Source organism: Symphalangus syndactylus, chromosome 6 (assembly GCF_028878055.3).
Source record: "Symphalangus syndactylus isolate Jambi chromosome 6, NHGRI_mSymSyn1-v2.1_pri, whole genome shotgun sequence".
NCBI lineage: Eukaryota > Metazoa > Chordata > Mammalia > Primates > Hylobatidae > Symphalangus > Symphalangus syndactylus.
In genome coordinates this window covers 73,480,507-73,502,441 of record NC_072428.2, presented here as the reverse complement: position 1 = coordinate 73,502,441, position 21,935 = coordinate 73,480,507, and the positions used below count along the sequence as shown (strand labels likewise).

The following is a 21,935-nucleotide window of genomic DNA, read 5'->3' as shown; positions in this document are numbered from 1 at the left end:
CTGAAAGGCTCCCTTTAGAGAACCTCAATTAAGATTTGTTTAAAAATCAATTTATGAGGCCGGGCACGGTGGCTCACGCCCTAATCCCAGCACTTTGGGAGGCCGAGGCTGGCGGATCACCTGAGGTTGGGAGTCTGAGAGTAGCCTGACCAACATGGAGAAACCCCGTCTCTACTAAAAATACAAAATTAGCCGAGCATGGTGGCACATGCCTGTAGTCCCTGCTACTCGGGAGGCTGAGACAGGAGAATCGCTTGAACCCAGAGGCAGAGGTGGCAGGGAGCCAAGATCACGCCATTGCACTCTGGCCAGGCAACAAGAGCCAAACTCTGTCTCAATTTAAAAAAACTCAATTTATTAAAGGGCATTTTCTGTGTAATTTTGTATTTTTAATTATTATCCAATTTGCCAAGTTTTACAAGTGATAGGGCCCCTTGTATCCAAGGCAGTTTTAATACACTTGCCTGAAGATGTTTTATTTAAAGTACTGTTTCTAGCAATAAATATTTATGATATCTGTAGGAGTTTACACAGAAATCATGGGATTCTCTCCTTTTTGGCTGTTTGCTTTGGTCTTTTCTTCTCATTGTGGGTGCACGTGCACACTGGATGTTTTTATTAGTTAGATTAAGTGATGCCAGATATTTCTATTTGATGGAGGGATTGACTCATTCAGCCACATGATCAAGTGAGAAAGAGATATCATATTTTATTGTATCTATTTATAAAGTATTATCCATACAGTCATATATTGGGGACAAACATTTATCATCAAATTATTAAACAATGCAGAGATAAGCATGTATGTATTGCTAGAATTAAACTCATTTTAATCAAGGAGTTTTAGATAAACTGGATACAAAAATCTTTAACATATTAAAAATAGATATGAGGAAAACGTGTCATTTGATAAAATGGGGAAATGTAATTAATGATTACCAGAAACACAAAATTAAGCCATATATGCTCTTAAGTAAATCGAATCCAGACATCCTTAAAATGTAAAAACAGGTTGCAACATGTGTAAGGAGCCCAGAATGATGCAAATTAAGGGAATGGGAGGAGGTGATGTTTAGAACAAGCAAAGAGAATGCAATGGGAAGCAAACTTATTTTAGGCAAATTCTCCTGGAGTGGACCAGGCAGCCCTCTCTTCCAGACTCAGTTCCAAAGAGTCCCTTATGTGGGTATTTCTTTTATTTTTCCTTTGAGGACTGCACTTGGTGTTTAGTTCAACCTCATGCAGACCTCATGCAATTTCCAAGACTTGGGGCCTTGGCGTTGTGGAACCTTCCTGCCACATGTACATAATTCACAGCATTACCAAGTCACCACGAGCTCCACGCTCACCTCTGTCAGCCCAGGACCCAGCCAGGCAGTGTCACATGGTCTCCCAGGCATGGCTTTCCAAGCTGGCTATCCCTGCTGCGGAAGTTCTGAAGGCACTGGCCCAGGGAGCTGAGCTTGGGCCTGTCCTAAAGCTCCACAGGTGACTGCATTGCAGGCCACGTGGAAAGCTGCAGGTCTAACACAGGGATTTTGAGAGGCCTCAGTCGCCTTTAAGTGGCACTTCCAGGACACCCATCCTAAGCTCTCACAAATGGCTCCACCTTCCCAAGGATGTCCTATTGTCATTGGAACAGCCAGTGTCAGGCAGCTTCTGCTCGGGCTGATGTAGCCTCTGACCCTTGGTGGGTTGCCAGACATTCCTTCCTGTTTCCGCCATGGGAAGTTAGCACTGGGAATGGTATGGAGCCCCCACGTCTACCCTAAGCCTTGGGTGTCTGCTGCTTCCAGGTCAAAAATGGACATTTCTGGTCCTGACCAGACACTACCACATTGTAACCGATGCTCTACACACTCCAGGGATGTGTAGAACAGCAATGGCAGGACAGCAAACAGTTGGCGATTTCCCCAGGTCCCACAGTGTTCCAGAGTGGGCATGTTGGGTCCCTGTTCCCAATGTGTTCCAGCCTTACCCAGGTGCACAGGGTACCCTGGGACCAACACAGGGCTTGTCAAGTAATGCTCCTGGTGTCCACAAAACAGCTCCAGAGATACCTGCATTTTGAAAAGCCTGCCAATACTACTTAGCAAAAGAAAGAAAAACTATTGACAAAGATGCCAACATGGACAGATCTCAAAATAATCATGCTGACAGCAAAAAGCAAGATGAATGGTTGTCTAGGGATTGGATGAAGTGGGAAGGAAGAGTTGGGAGGGTGAGAATATACAGAGATGAGAGGAAGCTTTTTTGAGTTAATGGGTGTGTTCACTATTTTGATTGTAGAGATCATTTCACATATGTAAAACTTCCAATTTTATGTTTTAAATAACACAAAAACTCATTTTTTTAAAGAAGAAATGTATGATATAAAGAAGGATACAATCCATCGGTAACTCAGCAAACCTAAGTTGTCATTTGTTAAAAGCAGCATTGCTTTAGGTATGAGGATCAGCATTTCTGAACTCTCATAAAGGAAGAAGAAGAGTATGAACTGAGTGTTTACTCCCCATGCCGACATCTCATGAAAATGTAAAACTAAAATAATACAAGAGCAAATGTTTTTAAATTCCTAGCAGCAGTAATCCAAAATGATATAAGTGCACTGAATTTTAGTTTAATATTATTGTGAACATGGTTGCCTGTATTCCTTCTAAAAGGGCAAGGAATATCTTTGCAAAATTGGTGGACTGATAGACTCATCCCTTACCTTTTGCTGGATAGCCTGGAGTGAGTGGGTCACCAGCACCATTCAAATTTAACACATTTCCTCTCTGGGCTGCAGTTCCAGGAAGATTCCATCCTTTGGGATATGGCTGTACCTCAGGAGCAAAGTAGTCAGCTGGATCTGAGTACAAGATGATTCCTATGGCCACTGCTAACATGGCATTTTTAACCTGCAGGGGCAGTGTGCAATTCATAATGCAGATATGGCAAATGGTTGGCTTATTCATATAAGAAACACATTAATTTAATAATGGAAGGATATTTAGACACTGCCTTTTACCATACAATTACACATTCAGTTCTCTTGGCTTTGAACACAATTTCTCTCCTGTTAGACCTAACAGACTTCCATTATTCCACGGAATTCTAAATGAGTTATCATTTCTTCTGTGAAACATTCCTATTACAACCTGCAACTGTAGAATTAATGTCCCTTCTTTGTAGTTCTATATTTTCTATATTATAGGATAGCTCTTAATGTATTAACATATCTTTTAAATGTCTATCTCTCCTATAAGGCTGAGGGTGTTTTTGAAAACATGAACCATGTCTTCTTAATTTTAAACTACTGCCCTGTGAAATCTTGCACATCATAGAGTAAGCATCCTACAAACATTTAAGGAACTAAACTGATTTAAAATTGTATGCAGAGCAGTCATATTTGTGAAAAACAGCACAGGGTTTTTGTAAACATCTTTCTAAAAATCCAAACTGGCCAAGAATAGGAAAATATACCCTGTGAGATACTAAATTCTTCTTCACCAAAAGTATTGCAGCAGAAGATGGATAACAGTCTTGATTCATAAAAAAGCATTCCAATATTTAGAGAACACCCTGTTATATCACTAAGAGTACAATCTGTCACAACTTTTTGAAGGAAAATTGATGATGTTTATCAAAATTTTGAAAGAATATACACTATTATTTAGCCATTTAATTTCTATGAATCTATACTACAATAATCTTCACACAAATTTCTGAAGCATATATGGACAAAGATGTTCACAATGAAATTATTTGTAATAGTAACAAATTCAAGATAAGACAAACATCGTCAGTAGTAGAATGGTTAAATAAATGGCTTGTCAATTCTGTGAAATACGATGCCATCATTTAAAACAGTGAGGTAATTAATAAGCAGTTATATAGAAATTACTAATTACCAGCCACTATCCTAAGTGCTTTCAAAGAAAGTCATTTAATAAGGACTCTGTGAGATTGGTGCCCTCGGCATTCGCATTTTATATATGAGGAAACTTTGCAACAGAGAAGTTAAGTAACATGCTCACAGTAAAATATCTAGAAAGAATAGGAGCCAGACTAGACCAGAACCCAAGTGATAATGGATCTAGGTTTCTATACTCTTAACCAATGTATTACATAACTCTCAACATGTGGACATGAAGAATATGAGTCATGGCTGAATGAAAAAAAATAAAGTCTTATAGAATGTAAAAGTAAATAAATAAATATATGTAAAATGGGCATATAGGGACAGATATATTTATATTTCACAGAATTAGGTTTGAAAAAAGCTAATAAGATTGATTATATCTGAATAATGAAGTGGGTAATGCAGAGGAGCTTTTCATTTTTTACTTTATATAAATTTCCTTCAATTAAATTTCTAAAAGCAAATATTACTTTTGTAATAAAAATGATTAGAAATAATTTTCTTGTCCAGGTATGTGAGAAAACATAGAAACATGAGTTTCTGTGTACCCATGGCAAATAGGAAAAAAAAAAAAGAAAAGAAATGTTTGAAAGCAATTTGGAAACAGAGAAGCAAGTTGGTCATTTACATTTACAGAATATATATATCCTCTCATTCTCTGTAGAAAAATAAATAATACTGTACTTTATTTCCTCTGAAGATTTTTCTATATCTTGCAATAACAATCTTCCCAGTACAGTGGATGCCCATCTCTCTTTCTAGTTTGAAAAAGTCTTCAGTGCGAGCATAGTTCACATATACAAGATCTCCCTATAGGGAAAAGAAAATATATATAATACTGCTAAAATTAAAGAAAAAAAAACAAAAATAAGTTTGCTTCACAATACTGCATCATCAAAAGTGTTTCTTTATTTGGGGAATAATAAACAGACCCACGGTAATTATGCAGAAGTCATTAGAGAATCTTTTAAAATCCTGAAAGGGTTTAAAAAAGGATAATGTATAAAAGTTATTTATTTGTTTATTATTTTGGAGACGGAATTTCACTGTCGTCCAGGCTGGAGTACAGTAGCACTCCCTCGGCTGACTGCAACCTCCTCCACCTTCTGAGTTCAAGTGATTCTGCCTCAGCCGCCTGAGTAGCTGTGATTACAGACATGCGCCACCACGCCCACATAATTTTTGTATTTTTTAACAGTAGAGATGGGATTTCACCATGTTGGCCATTCTGGTCTTGAACTCCTGACCTCCAAAGATCTGCCCGCCTCAACCTCCAGAAGTGAAGTGCTGGGATTACAGGTGTGAGCCACCGCACCCAGCCAGACATATCTAAACAGTATGTCCTGTGTTGAAGAAATTATCAGTGTATAAAAAGCCACAGGGAATAGAGTAAATAAATGTCATTTTAAAGATCCTAACTATATTTATTTAATTTCCAACCATTGCATTAATTTAAGAACCTCTATGGTATGATCTGTAAAATCCTATCTATGAATCCATAAAATATTCAAATTATGAAAAATGGAAAGCAGCTTGTAAAAACACCTACTGCTGGGCAGAAGCAGTGGCTCATGTCTGTAATCCCAGCACTTTGGGAGGCCGAGGCAGGCAGATCATCTGAGGTCGGGAGTTCGAGACTAGCCTGACCAACATAGGGAAACCCCTGTCTCCACTTAAAAAAAATACAAAATTAGAAGGACGTGGCGGCATGCACCTGTGGTCCTAGCTAAGTGGGAGGCTGAGGCAAGAGAATTGCTTGAACCTGGGAGGTGAAGGTTGCAGTGAGCCGAGACCGTACCACTGCACTCCAGCCTGGGTGACAACAGCAAAACTGTCTCAAAAAAACAAAACAAAACAAATATAAAAACAAACTAACAAAAAAACACCTACTGCCTCACTGAAAGGCATGTTCAGCAGTTTGTTATTTCAGAGAGTGGCAACTCCTTCAGCAGGGTCAGTTTTTAATGTATTTGTTTTGTTTCTTTTTTCTCTGTCTGGTGTTCTCTTCTATTTTATTTTATTATAATTTTTTTTAATTTGAGGGATGAGGTTTTCATAGTACTGAATATCAATGAACCCGCATGAATGATTCACCTAATTTCCTTGGTTTTAGTCTTCTATACAGGTTTTACATAGCAAAAGAACCATTTAAAGACTTGGATTACAAATGTATTTTATTTTACCTCTGGCATGCCTTGGGCTGAGAAAGCATTATATGGTGGCACAATATCTGTAACATTCTCATAGCCATCTGGTGGTGGTTCGAGGTATGATGTTTTGAAAATCTAGCAAGAATTAAAATATGTCAAGTTAGAGAGAAAAATTCCAGATTATTATTAAGATATAATTCATTTTGCCGTCAAGTATATACTTCAGATTAAGCATCCTGGAACTAGGTTATATAATTAAATAGATAAATTACACTGACAACAATGAGAAAGAGCCTTATCATTATTACTGTCTTCCTAATAATAGAAACTTTTATAAATGCATGCAATCTCAGGTAACCAAAAGTTTCCTTATAAAGTGTAAGAGCAGAGCTTCAAAGGTGGCAATTTGGTGATCCTCTTTTTTTGACTATGCCTATTCAGCTTCCTTGGTGGGCTCCTTTTCTTTCATCTTTATTTAAATAATATTTCCCCATGTTTCATCCCCAGCCCATTGCTTGCCTCTGTACTCCCTCACTGCGAGACTTCATTAAGTATCAGAATTTTACTAATAGCTAATATGCTTATGATACTTACATTTTCAGATTCATATATTTAAATGTTTGGTGGTTATTTCATCCTGGATGTCCAAACTCAACATGTTAAAATTCAAATTTATCATCTCTCACCCTGGGCCTGCTTTTGATCTGCATTTCCTACCTCTATTAATAGCTTCAGTCATTAGCCACTCACACCAGACAGTCTCGGAGTCATCCTCAACTCTATCTTCCCCTCCTTCCCCAAGTCAATCACTAATCATGTCCTGCTAATACATTTCCTTACTATTTCTGAAATCCATCCCTCTTCCTCATTCCTACTAACATCCTAAAACTTTATTATCTTTTACCTGGACTATTGTCTTAAGACAACAACTTTAACCCATTGCTTAGCCTAGGTGTAATCTACAGAAGACCTTGTCTATCTAAAATGCCCCTCTAGCCACATCCTTCCCCTGCTCAGGACTTGTCATTGGCGCCCATGAACTGAAGTTGAAGTTTAAGCTTCTTAGGACAGCATATACGCCCTTCTATGATCTGTTCCCAGGACATATTTACCGGTTTATCTCATATCATGGCCTATTTTGTATTTTACACTTTTGAAATACAGAAAATCATTACATTCTCCCAATAATACTAAGCTAATATATGCCTCCAATCCTTTGCCAATATTTTGTCTTTTGTTGAGAATTCTCTTATCCTATTTTGTCACATGGTTATCTCCTTATGTCCTTTCATGACTCACATGTCAAGACTTCAGGAAACATTGTCTAACTCCCAGGCTGGGCTGAGTGACCCTTTTCTCTGTAAATAATGATCTCTAATCATAATCTTCATAGCACTTACCATACTAATTTGAAGTCTGAAGTATTCCATTGTCTGCCTCAACTTACTTAGGCAAAGGAACAATGTCCTAGTCTCATTCTGGCCTCAGGACTTAACACCATGTTGAACACATAGTGGATACTGAATAATTCACTATTAACAAATTTCTACTTTTACTTGACCCTACATTACAATCCACATAAAACGGTTGGATTGCAAAATATAAAAGGTACCAACAATTTCACATACCACAGTTTCATGTTCATCCACAATCGATATATAGCTGGCATTTGTCTCATTGGGGTAAGATAAGAGGACATCATAATGAACCAACTTGGGTGAATCTAGTCCAAATTTCTTCCACTGGGTTTGAATTTTCTTGGCAAGCAAGAAATTTTGTTCTGTTCCTGCCAGATGAGGAAGCTTTGTAAAAGAACTAAAATGAAAATAAAATATAAGAGGGTGTTAAAGACTATGCTCAGACGATGTGCCTAAAAACTATTCTAAATGCACTACTTATGCTTTGGGCATTAAGTTGTCATTCCTATATGATAGATAAAAGAAACACAGCTAATGCTACCAGTTTCTAGATAGGCCAATTTTTAAGTTATTTGTGTACAACTGCAGTTTTCATATTATGCTTCCTCAGAAAATAACACATTCCATGGTAGACACAATCAGCAAAGACTCAGATATGAGAAGACAGCCTGGAAGAATGTCATACTTCTCTACCAATAATGTTCCTTTTTGCTGCTTGTCAGAGAACAGAGACATTTTGGAAAAAAAATAGATCTTAATATCTCGCAGGGACCAACTTGGGAACTTCCACGTTTAACTTATGTATTTCTACTGTTGATTGTAGCAGGTATGCAGTTGTTTATTTATCTCACTGATGTCAAAGTCCATGCATTTTAATTTTTCATATCCCCTAGTGCTTAGTTCTTGTCTTTTACCCAAAAAGTGCAGGCTTGCTGAATTTAATTTGGGCAGTGTTCTCTTGGTTCTGGATGTAAATGGGTTGTAACATTTAAGTGACCTCACAAACATAGTTCTTAGTGAGATTTATTTTACTTGGGTTGAATAATATTTTTAAAGTCCCTGGCCAGGCATGGTGGCTCACACCTGTAATCCCAGCACTTTGGAAGGCCGAGGAGGGTGGATCAACTGAGTTCAGGAGTTTGAGACCAGCCCGGCCAACATGGTGAAACCCTGTCTCTACCAAAAATACAAAAAAATTAGCCAGGCATCATGGCAAGCGCTTGTAATCCAAGCTAGTTGGGAGACTGAGGCAGGAGAATTGCTTGAATCTGGGAGGTGGAGGTTGCTGTGAGCCGAGATCATGCCAATGCACTCCAGCCTGGGTGACGGAGTGAGACTACGTCACAAAAAAAAAAAAAAAAAAAAAAATTAAAGTCACCCATCATCAGTAGAACAAAAATAAACCCTTTTAAAATTTTTTTTGTTAACCAGACAACAGCCACAAAATATACAGCAGTAAAAGGAAATTAACATGTATTGAAAACCTGTTGTATGACAAGCACTCTACATTCACTTTCACATGTGTTTTCTCATTTAATCATCACAATCCTTCTTCCATCATCCCCATTTGGCAAATGAGGACACTGACAGAGTGGCTGAATAATCTACTCATAATTTTACAGCTAACAAATGCTGGAACTGGAATCCAAAATTGTAGTTATCTGATCCTGAGAAATAATGATGTTTCTAAATAATTCATCTGCTGTTATTACCCATGTGCTTAAAATTCTTCTACAACTCACTGTACCCTGCATTAGAAAGTTCACACCCCAACAAGGCATCTAAAGCACTTTTAGGTTAGATTCTCTCTTCTGTCTTTTCAGATTAATTCCACATCACTCTCTTATAAACTCCTCTACTCTCTGTCACTGAGTATACTTATTTTTCTCATAAAATGATTATGATCTTTACTATCTTTTAGCCTTTGCACAATGTCTTATCTCAGCCAAAAATATTGTCCCATCTACCTGAATCTTCCTCTATCACCACTTCTAATCACTCTCTTTTCTCATCTGCAAACTATAATCATCCATAAGGACTCTTCAAGCATCATCTTCTCTGAGAAGGTGTCCTTCTCTATATCAGAAAATGAAAACTGCAGGTATCAGACGTTTAATTTCTTACCATATTTATTTTTTAAAAGTACAAATGCGTTCAGACAGAAGTTGTTTTATATGTATAGGAATAAAAAGGCAAAACGACTAGAGATATTTAATTTCTACTTTATACAATTCATTATTTTTGTTTCTACATAGAGCAGATATGATTCTTGCAATTAGAAAAAAATATATGTATTTCCTTAAATTAGGAGGGGGAGGATTAGCCATGAACTTTTTGCCTCCCATCTTTTCAAGAACCCCCTGAAATGAAATAGAGAAGTACAGAAAAAGAGTAGGAAGGTATAACATCCTTTATTTTATATCAGGGTTTCTCCGTATGGTCTCAAGATGGGCATTACAGCTCCAGGCATACATATTCACCCAGTAACTTCAGGAGAAACAAGTACAAACTGGAACAACTATTCCTTCTTTTGTGTTTAACAAAGGAACACTTTTGTAGAAGATCTTAGCTAAGTTTTTCTCCCATCTCATTAGGCAAAATAGGGTCATTTACCCCTTCTCAAATCAATCATTGCCAGAGGGAGGATAATGATTGGCTTATGGACTAATCAAGAGATTCCTGGGCTGGGAGGAAGGTAACCTTTACTGAACACACACCCTCCTGAGTGAGAGGGAGAACACTCACAGTTGAGGCTCTGTTAATAAGAAAGTGGCTGGGAGAAATACAATTGTTCCCACATTTAAGCCCTTTAACTCAATCTTCAAGCCCTCCTTTGCCTTCTAAACTCTTCTGCTGTGTTCATTTACCCTTTAGCTCTGCAATCAACAATTCGCTTATCTCTTCAGCACCTTCTCTGAATGTTTCCTTGACCTCCTTGTGTTTCTTTTCTGTTTTTTTTTTTGTTTTTTTGATGGAGTTTTGCTCTTGTTGCCCAGGCTGGAGTTCAGTGGTACAATCTTGGCTTACTGCAACCTCCGCCTCCCAGGTTCAAGCGATTCTCCTGCCTCAGCCTCCCGAGTAGCTGGGATTACAGGTGCATGCCACAATGCCCAGATAATTTTTTGTATTTTTAGTAGAGGTGGGGTTTCATTACGTTGGACAGGCTGGTTTTGAATTCCTGACCTCAGGTGATCCACTGTCCTTGGCCTCCCAAAGTGCAGGGATTACAGGCGTGAGCCAACGTGCCCAGCCAACCTCCTTGTCTTAACTGGTTTCCTCTGAGGACCCTGCTCAGCTGCAGGCTGTTTTGTTTTCCATGACCCCATATATCTCATGGCTAAAGTTCAGCTAGGAGGCCTTACTCTCCACTGGCTGTTTCAAATATATCTCTTTTTTCTTCTTTCCAAACTAACAGCTTTTTTGAAGCTTACAACAAAAGTCACCACCTACTACACCTTCTAGGTATGTACTGTCATCTACAAAACTTTGAGTCATGCCTCTTCATTCATTAAAGTTGGGGGCCCCTAATATGGTGTATTTCCCTCTATCACTGTTCTTGTCATCATTCTTGGTGTGTAATATTTGTATGTGGTTGGATGCAAAAGAAAGGAAAAAACACCAACAAGATATTTAATCATCACGAAAACCATTCAAAGATTGTTTATCAACTTATGCATATTATACACTAAAGCATAATACTAATAATATAAATAGAAAATGTTAATGTTTAATCAAGAGCATCACCATATTTTAGTTCTGATACCTCACGTCATTTTCTAGGAGATTTCTTCTGGACACTTGATGATACAGTGCAAATAGTTCAATAGTGTTAACATCTTACCTGGCCTTTTAAGTTAAGCAAATTTAAATGTAAGCACTCTGTCTCACTTGATAAGACATTCATGGCTGGGCATGGTGGCTCATGCCTGTAATCCCAGCATTTGGGAGGCCGAGGTGGGTGGATCACCTGAGACCAGCCTGGTCAACATTGCAAACCCCATCTCTACTAAAAGTACAAAAACTAGCCAGGTGTGGTGGTGGGAGCCTGTAATCACAGCTACTCAGGAGGCTGAGGCAGGAGAATTGCTTCAACCTGGGAGGTGGAGGTTGCAGTGAGCTGAGATTGTGTGCCACTGCACTCCAGTCTAGGCAACAGGGCAAGACTGTCAAAAAAGAAGAAGAAGAAGAAAAAAAAAACCTCTGCCATTCTACTCCATTGCATGAGCTATATATAGACTGAGTCTCTCTTCAAGTGATGTTCATTCCTACTCCTTCTTTTCCTGTATCATCAAAAAAGCACCTCGCAACAGACATTTTGAACTAACCTCTTGATATCTGATGTGCCTTGATAATACATAAGCTGAAATTTAATAAGAACATTATAGCTGATTTATTCCTCATTACAATAGCTCACTCGAGTTCATCCATAGACAATAACATGGAACCTTGTGATCTCAACAGCACAGATGGGTAGAAAATAGATATACTACTCAACTTATGGTGAGCTTGTGTCCCTATAAACCCATTGAAAGTCAAAAATATTACTAAATTGAAAATGCATTTAATATCCTGATAAATCCATCATAAAGTTGAAAAATTCTAAATCAAACCATCATAAGTCAGGGATTGTTAACTGTAGTGTGTATGTACTTCACTCGGCATATCTGTCTGTAGGGTTTAACTGGAGTATCAGAAGAAAAGAAGAGAAAGAATGGTGCAGAAAGATATTTTAAGAAATAGTAAACAAGACCTTTCTAAATAAATGGAAGACATAAATTTCCATTGTGAAGAGGTTCAGAGAGCCTAAACAGGCTAAATTTAAAGAAAACTATGCCCAGACACATAGTAAAACTGCCAAAAATCAAAGACAAAAATGATACATGTTACATGATTTAATGACTGTAAACTTCTCATCAGATAACATAGCAGCTAGAAGACAGTGAAACATTTAAAGTTCTAAAAACTTCATGTGTATTAGCGGAGTCAACCCAGAATTCTATATCCAGGAAAAATATGTTTGGAGAATAAAGTTGAAGTAAAGAATTTTATGGATGAAGAAAAACTAAGAATTTGTCACCATCAGACTCCACATTACAGGAAATACTTAAGGAAGTTATTCAGACTCAACAGAAATAGCACAGGGCAACCTAAATCTTCAGAAACCAATGAAAAGCATCAAAAATGATAAATATCTAAGAAACATGAAATACTAATTTTAACTTTAACTGGTTTACAATACATATACACGTTCAAAGAAAAAATATAACATTAATATAGCATTATTTTTTGAGGTTTATATTTCATGTATGTATGATACATATGACAGCTACTTTATAAAGGATGGTGGGGGAGAGAGTAAATGGATATACAGAAATGTGAGTTTCTCCATTACATATTAAGTGACACAGTAGTAAATTTAAGAATACAGTGAAACATTATAGATGTATTATATAAGTTTTAGAGTATCCACTAAAAAGTATAGCCAAAGAGGTATAGCCAAAAGATAAATTGAAACAAAATAAAATTTCGTATATTTTCCCCACTATCAGAAAGTCAGAAAATGAGTAAAGGTACAGAAAGAAAACAGAAAACAAACCATAAAGTGGCAGACTTAAGTTTAATTATATCAATCAATAACTATATTATATGTTAATGGACTAAATACCCACAAGGCAGAGGTTACCAGAGTGGATAAAAAAGCAAATATCTATTATATGCAGCCCACAGAAGGCATACTTAAATTAAGATTACAAAAATGAATAAAACAGCAAATGACAACTGTGTTCTCTCTATAGAGGGTACATTTTATTTCTAATGAAAGTGATAGTTAAAAGTAAGTAGATGGAAGAAGACATCCTATATAAACATAAGTATTAGAAGGCTGACATGTCTCCATTCATATGAAATAAAATAGACTTAAAAAGATTATTACTAAAGATAACTAAGCACATTTCATAAAAATAAAAGGTCATTCTGTTTTGAAGACATAACATCCATGTGTATATGCCTAATGAATGAGCCTCAGAATATATAGAGCAAAAACTGACCAAATTAATGGGACAAATAGACAATTTCGCATTCGTGGAGAAAACTATAACGTAGCTCTGGATTAAATTTGACCTCCTCCCAAATTAGTAAAGAAATAAAGGAATTACCCTACCTACCAGCTAAAAAAGAAAAATCATATGATCACATTAATTGATCCAGAAAAAGCACTTGACAAAATACAACACCCATTCATGATAAAAACCCTCAGCAGTCTTGGAATAGAGGGGAGCTTTCTTAACTTGACAAAGAGCATCAACAGAATACCGACAGCTACATCATACTTAACGGTGAAACTAAATCTTTCTCCTTAAGATTAGTAAAAAGAAATGAATGTCCATTCTTACTATTCTTATTCAACAGAGTAATGGAGGTTCCAGTCAGCACAAGGAGGCAATTATTCTTAAAAAAGTAAAAGACATACAGATTAGAAAGAAAAAAGAAATGAAACGTTCTCTTTTTGAAGATGACGTTATTGTCTACATAGAAAATTTCAATGAATCTACAAGAAACCAACCAAACCAAACAAAGAAACCAAACTCCTTCCCACCTTCCAGCCAAGTCTAGTGGCTCACATTTGTCATCCCAGAACTCTGGGAGGCCTAGGTGGGAGGATCGCTTAATACCAGGAGTTTGAAACCAACCTGGGAAATATGGCAAGACTCTGTCTCAGAACAGTCCCCCAAAACCAAAACAAACAAACAAACAAAACTTTCTTAGAGTTCAGCAAGGCCACAGGATGCAACATCAATACACAAACACAACAGTATTTCTATATGCTAACAACACTTTATGTGGAAATTGAAATTAAAACACAATATAATTTGCATTTGCTCCAAAGAAAATGAAAGATGCAAATCTAACAAAGCATATAAAGCATCTGCTTCATGCAAATTACAAAATGCTGATAAAAGAAAGATGATCTACAATTGGAAACACACCATGTTCATGTAATAGAAGACTGGACACAGCAAACATGTCAAGAATTCCCAAATAGCTCTATAGCATTACTGTAATTCCTAGCAAAGCTCCACAAATAGTTTTTTAGACAAATATGCGTTTATTATATATTTTAAATGAAAAGGTAAGGGATACAGTATAGCTACAATAATAGTTTAAAAGAATAAGGTAAGAGAAAACATTCTATATTTTGTTAAAATCTGCTGTATCACTTTAATAATCAGGACAGTACGGTACTGGATAAATAGGGCAGAATATAAAACCCAGAAGCAGAATAAGACTCTGTCTCTACAAAAGAGAGAATCTAGAAATAGACTCACACAAATACACCCAACCAATTTTTAACAAAGGTGCAAAAGCAATTAAATGAAAGAAGGATAACATTTTAATAAATGGTGATAGAGCAATTGGACATTCTCAAGCAAAAGAACAAACTCAACCTAAACCTTACATCTTTATGCACAAAATAACTCAAAATAGGTCAGAAACTTTAACGTAAAAGGTAAATTATAAACCTTTGGGGGAAAAAAGAAGACAAAATTGGTCAAAGTCCAGATCAGAGAGTTCTTAGATATGAACCCAAAAGCATGATCCAAAAAGAGAAAAATTGATAAATTACACCTCATCAAAATAAGGTTTTAACTTCTGATCTGCAAATGAGGGTGGGCAAATAGACAAATTACAGACTGGAAAAAAATATTTGTTCACTGCATTTCCAACAAAAGACTTATATCTAGAATAGAACTGACCCTTGAAACATAGGTTTGAACAGCATGGGTCCACTTATATATGAATTTTTTTCAATAAATATATTGGAAAATTTTTTTGAGATTTGCAGCAATTTAAAAAAAAAACTCATAAATGAACCACATAGCCTAGAAATATAAAAAAAGAACAGGTTTGTCATGAATGCATGAATTACATGTAAAAGTATTTTACCATTTACTGTTTTAAAATAACATGAATCTATTATAAAAAGTTAAAATGTATCAAAATATATGCATACACTTACAGACTACATGGTGCCATTTGCAGTCTAGAGAACTGTAAACAAACATAAAAATACAATATAAAGTCATAATTATGTAAAATTAACTGTAATACATTGTGTACCGCAGGAATACATTTGTAGCAACAGCTTATTGCTCTTGCAGTGAGCTTGTGCGATGACTATCTGCTTAAACCACTGTATGATATTAACCATATCCCTAATCATCACTACGTGAACAGTTTGTTTCTCCAGTAAATTGCTTATGGCAGTTTAAAAAATGATCTCCCACGGTTCTCTTGTAGTTCTCACCATGTTTAGTATAATACTGTAAACCTTGAATAACACCATGGAATCCATACGAAGTGCCACTAATGATACATCATAAGAAAAAGATGAATTGCTTGGTATACCATAGACTGAGGTGTGCAGCTGTGATTGCCCTCCATTTTCAAGATAAATCCAGCATAAGGACTACTGTTAAAAAAAAAAAAAAAAGGAAAAATTTATGAAGCTGTCATGGCAGCTATGCCAAAAAGTGTGAAAACCTTCTTCTTTTGCAAATTACCTTTTTTTCTTGTATTGAAAATGTAGCTTTTATGTGGGTGTAGGATTGCTATAAGAAAGGCATATCTATAGACTCTAATTAATGTGATTTGAGAAAAAGCAAAGTCATTCTATGATAATTTAAAGCAAAAGGAAGGTAAAGGTGGAGAATAGTATGCCTGCAAAAGATGGTTTGATAAATTTAGAAAGAAGTTTAACTTTTAACCTGTCAAGATAACAAGAGGAGCAGCTTCTGCTCACCAAGAGGCAGTGGACAAGTCTTCAGATGACATTAAGAAAATTACTGAGGAGAAAGGGGATATCTGCCTGAAAAGGTTTTTCAATGCAAATGAAAATGCCCTATCCTGGGGGCGGAGGGGGATGCTACAAAGGATATTTAAGAGTAAGGAAGAGATGTAAGCACTGAGATTTAAGGCAGGAAGGGATAGGCAAATTCTACAGTTTTGTGCAAATGCACTTGGGTTTACGATAAGGGCTGCCCTTATCTATGAAGCTGCTAACCCCCAAGCCTTGAAGGGAAAAGATAAACAGCAGCTTTCAGTCTTTTGGTTGTACAACAAGAAGGCCTGGACAACAGAAACCAATGTTCTAGATTGATTCCACACACACTTTATTCCTGCAGTCATGAAATACCTTGCCAGGAAGGGATTGCCTTTTCAAATTCTTTTGGTATTGGAAGACACGTCTGGCTACCCAGAAACCCTGAGAGCAAGTAGTCTACTTGCCCCCAAACACATCTCTCTAATTTGCCCCCTAGATCAAGGGGTCATAATAACAATTTTAAGGCTCACTGCACTCTATGGAAAGGATTGTCAATACTACGGAAGAGAACCCTGACAGAACTTAATGAAATTCTGAAAAAAATTACACCACTGAAGATGCCATCATTGTTATAGAAAATGCTGTGAAAGCCATCAAGCCCAACACAACAAATTCCTGCTAAAGAAAACTGTGTGCAGATGCGGACATGACTTCACAGGATTGATGACAGAGCCAAACAAGGTAATCATGAAAGAGATTGTGAATATGGCAAAAAAAAAAAAAAAAAAAAGCTTGAGGGATGAAGGGTTTCATGATAGTAATCTTGGAAAAATTCAAAAGGTAGTAGACACCAGAAAAATTAACAGAAGATGATTTGATGGAGATGAATACTTCTAAACCAGTACCAGATGATGAGGAAGAAGACAGAAGAAGCAATGCCAGAAAACAAGATGATACTAGACAATCTGGCAGAACGGTTTCCATTATTCAAGACTGCTTTTGACTTCTTTTACAACACGGTCCATTCTATGATACAGGCACAAAACTAAAGCAAATGATGGAAGAAGAACTGGTAGTGTACAAAAATATTTTTAGAGAAAAGAAAAGGTAAAAAACAGGCATGATGTCTATGAATTGAACAGAAAGTGACTGCCTTTCCTGACTCCCCTTCTCTACCTTCTCTGCCTCTGCCATCCTTGAGACAGTAAGACCAACCGCTCCTCTTCCTCCTTCTCCTCAGCCCACTCAATGTGAATACTGGATGAAGGCCTTTATGAAAATCTACATTCACTTAATGAATAGTAAATGCTTTTCTCTTATGATTTTTTAAAAATCATTTTCTTTTCTCTAGCTTATTTTATTGTAAAAATACAGCACATAATACATATACAAAATACATGTTAATTGTCTATGTTATTGCTAAGGTCACTAGTAGGCTATTAATAGTTACGCTTTGGGGGAGTTAAAATTTATGTGTGGGTTTTTGACTGCATGGGGGGTCAGCATGCTATGCCCACACTATTCAAGATTCAACTCTATATAAAGAACTCTAAAAACTCCATAGGGGGGTTGAGGATGGTGGCTTATGCTTGTAATCCTAGTACTGTGGGAGGGTGAAGTGGGTATGTCACTTGAGGTCACGAGTTCGAGACCAGCCTGGGCAAAATAATGAGACCCTGTCGCTACCAACAACAAAAACAACAACAAAAAATAAACAAACAAAAATTAAAAAAATTAGCTGGGTGTGGTGATGCATGTCTGTAGTCCCAGCTACTCAGGAGGCTGAGGTGGGAGAATCCCTTGAGCCTAGGACATGGAGGGTGCAGTGAGCTGAGATTGCAACACTGTACTCCAGCCTGGGTGATGGAGTGAGACTCTGTCTCAAAACAACAACAACAACAACAACAACAACAACAACAGCAAACAAAAAACTCCACAGGGGAAAACAACTTATATCTAAATACAAAATAAGCCAAAGCCATGAATAGACTTCTAAAATTATTTCTTTATTTCTAAATTTTATGGCTACCTACTACTTGTACACATTTATAGGGTATATGTGATATCTTGATAGAAGCATACAATAAGTAATGATCAAATCAGAGTGGTTAGGATATCTATCACCTCAAACACTTATCATTTCTTTGAGTTCAGAACATTTCAAATCCACTCTAGTTATTTTGAAACATACAATAAATTATTGTTAACTATAGTTGCCCTATTGTGCTATGTAATACTAGATCTTATTCCTTCTATCTAACTGTATTTTTGAACCCATTGAACCAACCCCTCAGTATCGTCCATCCTCCTCGCTACCCTTCCAGTTTCTGGTAACCATCATTCTATTCTCTATCTCCATGAGATCAATATTTTTAGCTCCCACATATGAGTTAGATCATGCAATATGTGTCTTTCTGTGACTGGCTTATTTCACTTAATATAATGACATTTAGTTCCATTTGTGTTGCTACAAATGATAGGATTTCTTTCTTTTTTATGCTGAGTAAAAATCCATCTTGTATATACACCATAATATTTGTTGATGGAAGTTGATCATCAGGTTGATTCGGTATCTTGGCTGTTGTGAATACTGCTGTGGTAAACATCAGAGTGCATATATCTCTTTGGAATACTGATTTCCTTATTTTGAGGTAGAAATGCAAAATGATGCCACCACTTTTCACTTATCTTAGGCATTTTCTTAAAAAGTTAAACTTATGCTTATCATCAAACCCAATCATTTACAGAGAAATAAACCACATATCCACAGAAAGACTTGTAAACATCTGTTCATAGTAGCTTTATTCACAATAGCCAAAAACTATAACCAACCCAAATTTCCATCAACTATACATTGCAGTATATCCATACAATGGAATTCTAGTCTGCAATAAAAATAATGAACTACTAATACATGCAACAATCTAGATGAATCTCAAAATCATTATTCTGAGTAAAAGAAGCTAGATACGAAAGAGCATATACTCTATGATTCCATTTAAATAAGATTCTAGAAAATGCAAATGAATCTCCAGTGATATAAAATTGATTAGTGATTGCCTAGTGCCAGAGATGGAGGGGGATGGGGAATAAACTGCAAAGGGCATAATGGAATATTTTTGTAGCGTGATGGAGGAGGTGGTTTGTTCACTATAGCATACATCTGTCTTAACTCTCAAATTGTAGGCTTTATAGGGATGCAGTTTATTTTATGTAAATTATACTTCACTAAAGCTGATTTTAAAAATTAACACCCATTTGAAAGAGTCTGAATACAGAAATAAATATCATGGCCATTGTTCTTAAGGAGTTTATGATGACTCCCCCAATTTCCACTGTTTTTCATGGTTAGAAGCTGGAGGAATGGCAGTGATTGTTTTTGGTTTCATTTTGTCTTATTTGTAAACAACAAATTTATACCTGCAAGATGGCATAAAGGTTTAACTTTTGGCAGACAGAATCAGACACTTTGATCACTTTTCCACTAAATCACTTAGTCAACCAGCATCTAACTTTCCCTGACAGAATACGGTATCTAAAAAAATTGCTGATTAAATCCCAGGCCCTGATGAACAAAGAATAACATTCAGTGAGATCCAAAGTTACATGAAGTTGAAACATCTCTTAATAAGCCAACCAGATACTTTTTGTTAGATAAAGTTAGGGAAGAAACACCTACTTTTATAACATTGTAACAGATTTCACCCTAAGAGTGGCATAGAGACATTAAAAAAAAAAACAAAAAAAAGTTAAGTTGATGACTAATATGTAATTTCACACAGAGAAGACTGTCCTCATGCATATCACCAGGTATAATATGCTTCTCACTGTGATATTTTAAACATGATTTTTAAGATCAAATACGTAAATAAACTTACCGAAGAAATGATTTGATGTTTTCAGCTTTCATTTCAGATACCAGTTCCCACCGTATACTTTGATGATAGCGCACACAAGTGGTTATTTCTTTGAGAGGCTTAATAAACCAGGCTGAGGAAAAAAATACACAAACATGCACACATATACACAAAATCACTTCGACTTTATTAAAACCAGAAGCCACCCCTCTCTCCTTCCCCACAAAAAGCCTTTATCTGACAAATAGATCATGGTGAGCTTTAAAAAATAATGTTCATATTAAATGCAGAAAACCTGTAAATTCTGATATGTAATATAATTTTGAGATGCTTAAAAGGAGTTTTATTTAAGAGAAGCTCTTTCATTTTCTCACTTTATGCATGAAGGCGTGGCTTTTCTTGTTCTTCCCTGGATATCTAGTCCCTGACACATAGGGAACATTCCACAAATATTTATTTACATATAGAACAGGGTTTTGTTTTGTTTCGTTTTGCTTTGTTTTTAGTGCTGCCCGTATTAGTTGAAAGTTTTGACTCACTCATGTTGCTTGGAAATAAAACGATTTTTTTTCATCCCTGCAGATAATGACAGTTGTAGATTGTCTCTAGTGAACTCAGGGAACATTTAATAAATTTGAATTTCAAGCACACTTTGTCTGTTAGGAAGCCCAAAATACATTCCATCTGGTTTCTAGTTTTGCTGAAATTTGCAGAGTTTATCATATGTAGCCCAGCCGGCCAGGGCTAGCGCACAGCCCAATCGCTTCCGGCTCCAGGATTTCTCCCTTTATCTCTGCAGAGAATCACGAGCCCCGGAGTCAGGAGAGAGTGTTTCGTTCACTTACCCACCATAAATCCCACCAGGAAAGATGCCAGCGCAGCAGCCAAGCACATCCAAAGGTACAGACGGCCCCTGGACTTCGCCATGGCTTCTTGAGGACTGAGCTTGGGGCGCCTGCTACATTGGTGAGCTTCGGGGCTGCAGAGAAACACAGAGCGCGCTGGCAGGAGGCTGTGAGCCCTGAGTGACCTCCGCTGACTTTCGCAAGGCCACGCCTCCGCCCTACCCGCTGGGGACCTGTGGTCCCCAGGGGCCCTCGATGGGGGAAAGGAAGCCCTGCAGAGGGAAGAGGCATTCTTCCTGTTGGCGGACAACTTCCATTCTGTGGATCCCGCAGTAAACCGGACGTAGTAGGTGGCGGGAGCTGCTGAAAATGTCCCTAATTATTTCCTAAGGAACTCGACGGCTGTTTGCCACGCCCATCCCCCAAAAAGCCCAATTTCGGCTCAGAAGTGAATTTAAGCATTGCTTTTCCTGATCTATTGGTTATTCTTCTTCCAGATTCTCTGCTGTAATTTCCCACTCGTCAAACTCGGAAAGAATTTCTGGTCCTGGGTGCTCCGCTGTTAAAGCTGTTAACACCACTAATACCTCAATCACTGTCAGCATCAAAATCGATGGGATTGCGTTCTTTTGTTTCCCTTTACTTAAACAAAACTCCACATTTCTGTAATTCTGTTCCCACTCATTTAACTGAGGTTTTTACCTGCCTCACTGGAATGTTTTAAGTTCACATTAGTAAAAGTAATCATTGAAAGGACCTTGCACTGCCAGTAGTTACTGAGAGTAGGCTCTTCATGCTGAAGCTCAGACACCAATTTCCCAAAATATGGTGCTTTGACATGCTAAACCGAAGAAACCAGAGGCTCTCTCTCACCATACCCCTCTCTTCCAGCTCCTCTCTCTCAATCCTTTGTCTCTCCCACAGCACAGAATAAAGCTGT

The 21,935-nt window shown here is 37.1% G+C and overlaps 1 protein-coding gene across 2 annotated transcripts; it reads right to left on the bottom strand.

Annotated features, from left to right (window-relative positions):
• Positions 1 to 1,666: 1,666 nt before the first annotated feature.
• On the bottom strand, positions 1,667 to 21,148 carry LOC129483971 (N-acetylated-alpha-linked acidic dipeptidase 2-like). Of its 2 annotated transcripts, none has more exons than XM_063641803.1 (7): positions 20,996 to 21,148; positions 20,172 to 20,283; positions 7,683 to 7,869; positions 6,088 to 6,189; positions 4,589 to 4,714; positions 2,714 to 2,900; positions 1,667 to 2,060 (listed from the first exon to the last, which is right to left on the bottom strand). In XM_063641803.1, exons 1-7 carry the CDS (start codon positions 21,075 to 21,077, stop codon positions 1,975 to 1,977), a joined length of 882 nt encoding a protein of 293 aa, XP_063497873.1. In that variant the 5' UTR covers positions 21,078 to 21,148; the 3' UTR covers positions 1,667 to 1,974. The 2 variants fall into 2 exon arrangements, with proteins under 2 accessions (XP_063497873.1, XP_055137356.1); XM_055281381.2 differs by lacking the exon at positions 1,667 to 2,060 and adding an exon at positions 2,271 to 2,470.
• Positions 21,149 to 21,935: the final 787 nt, after the last annotated feature.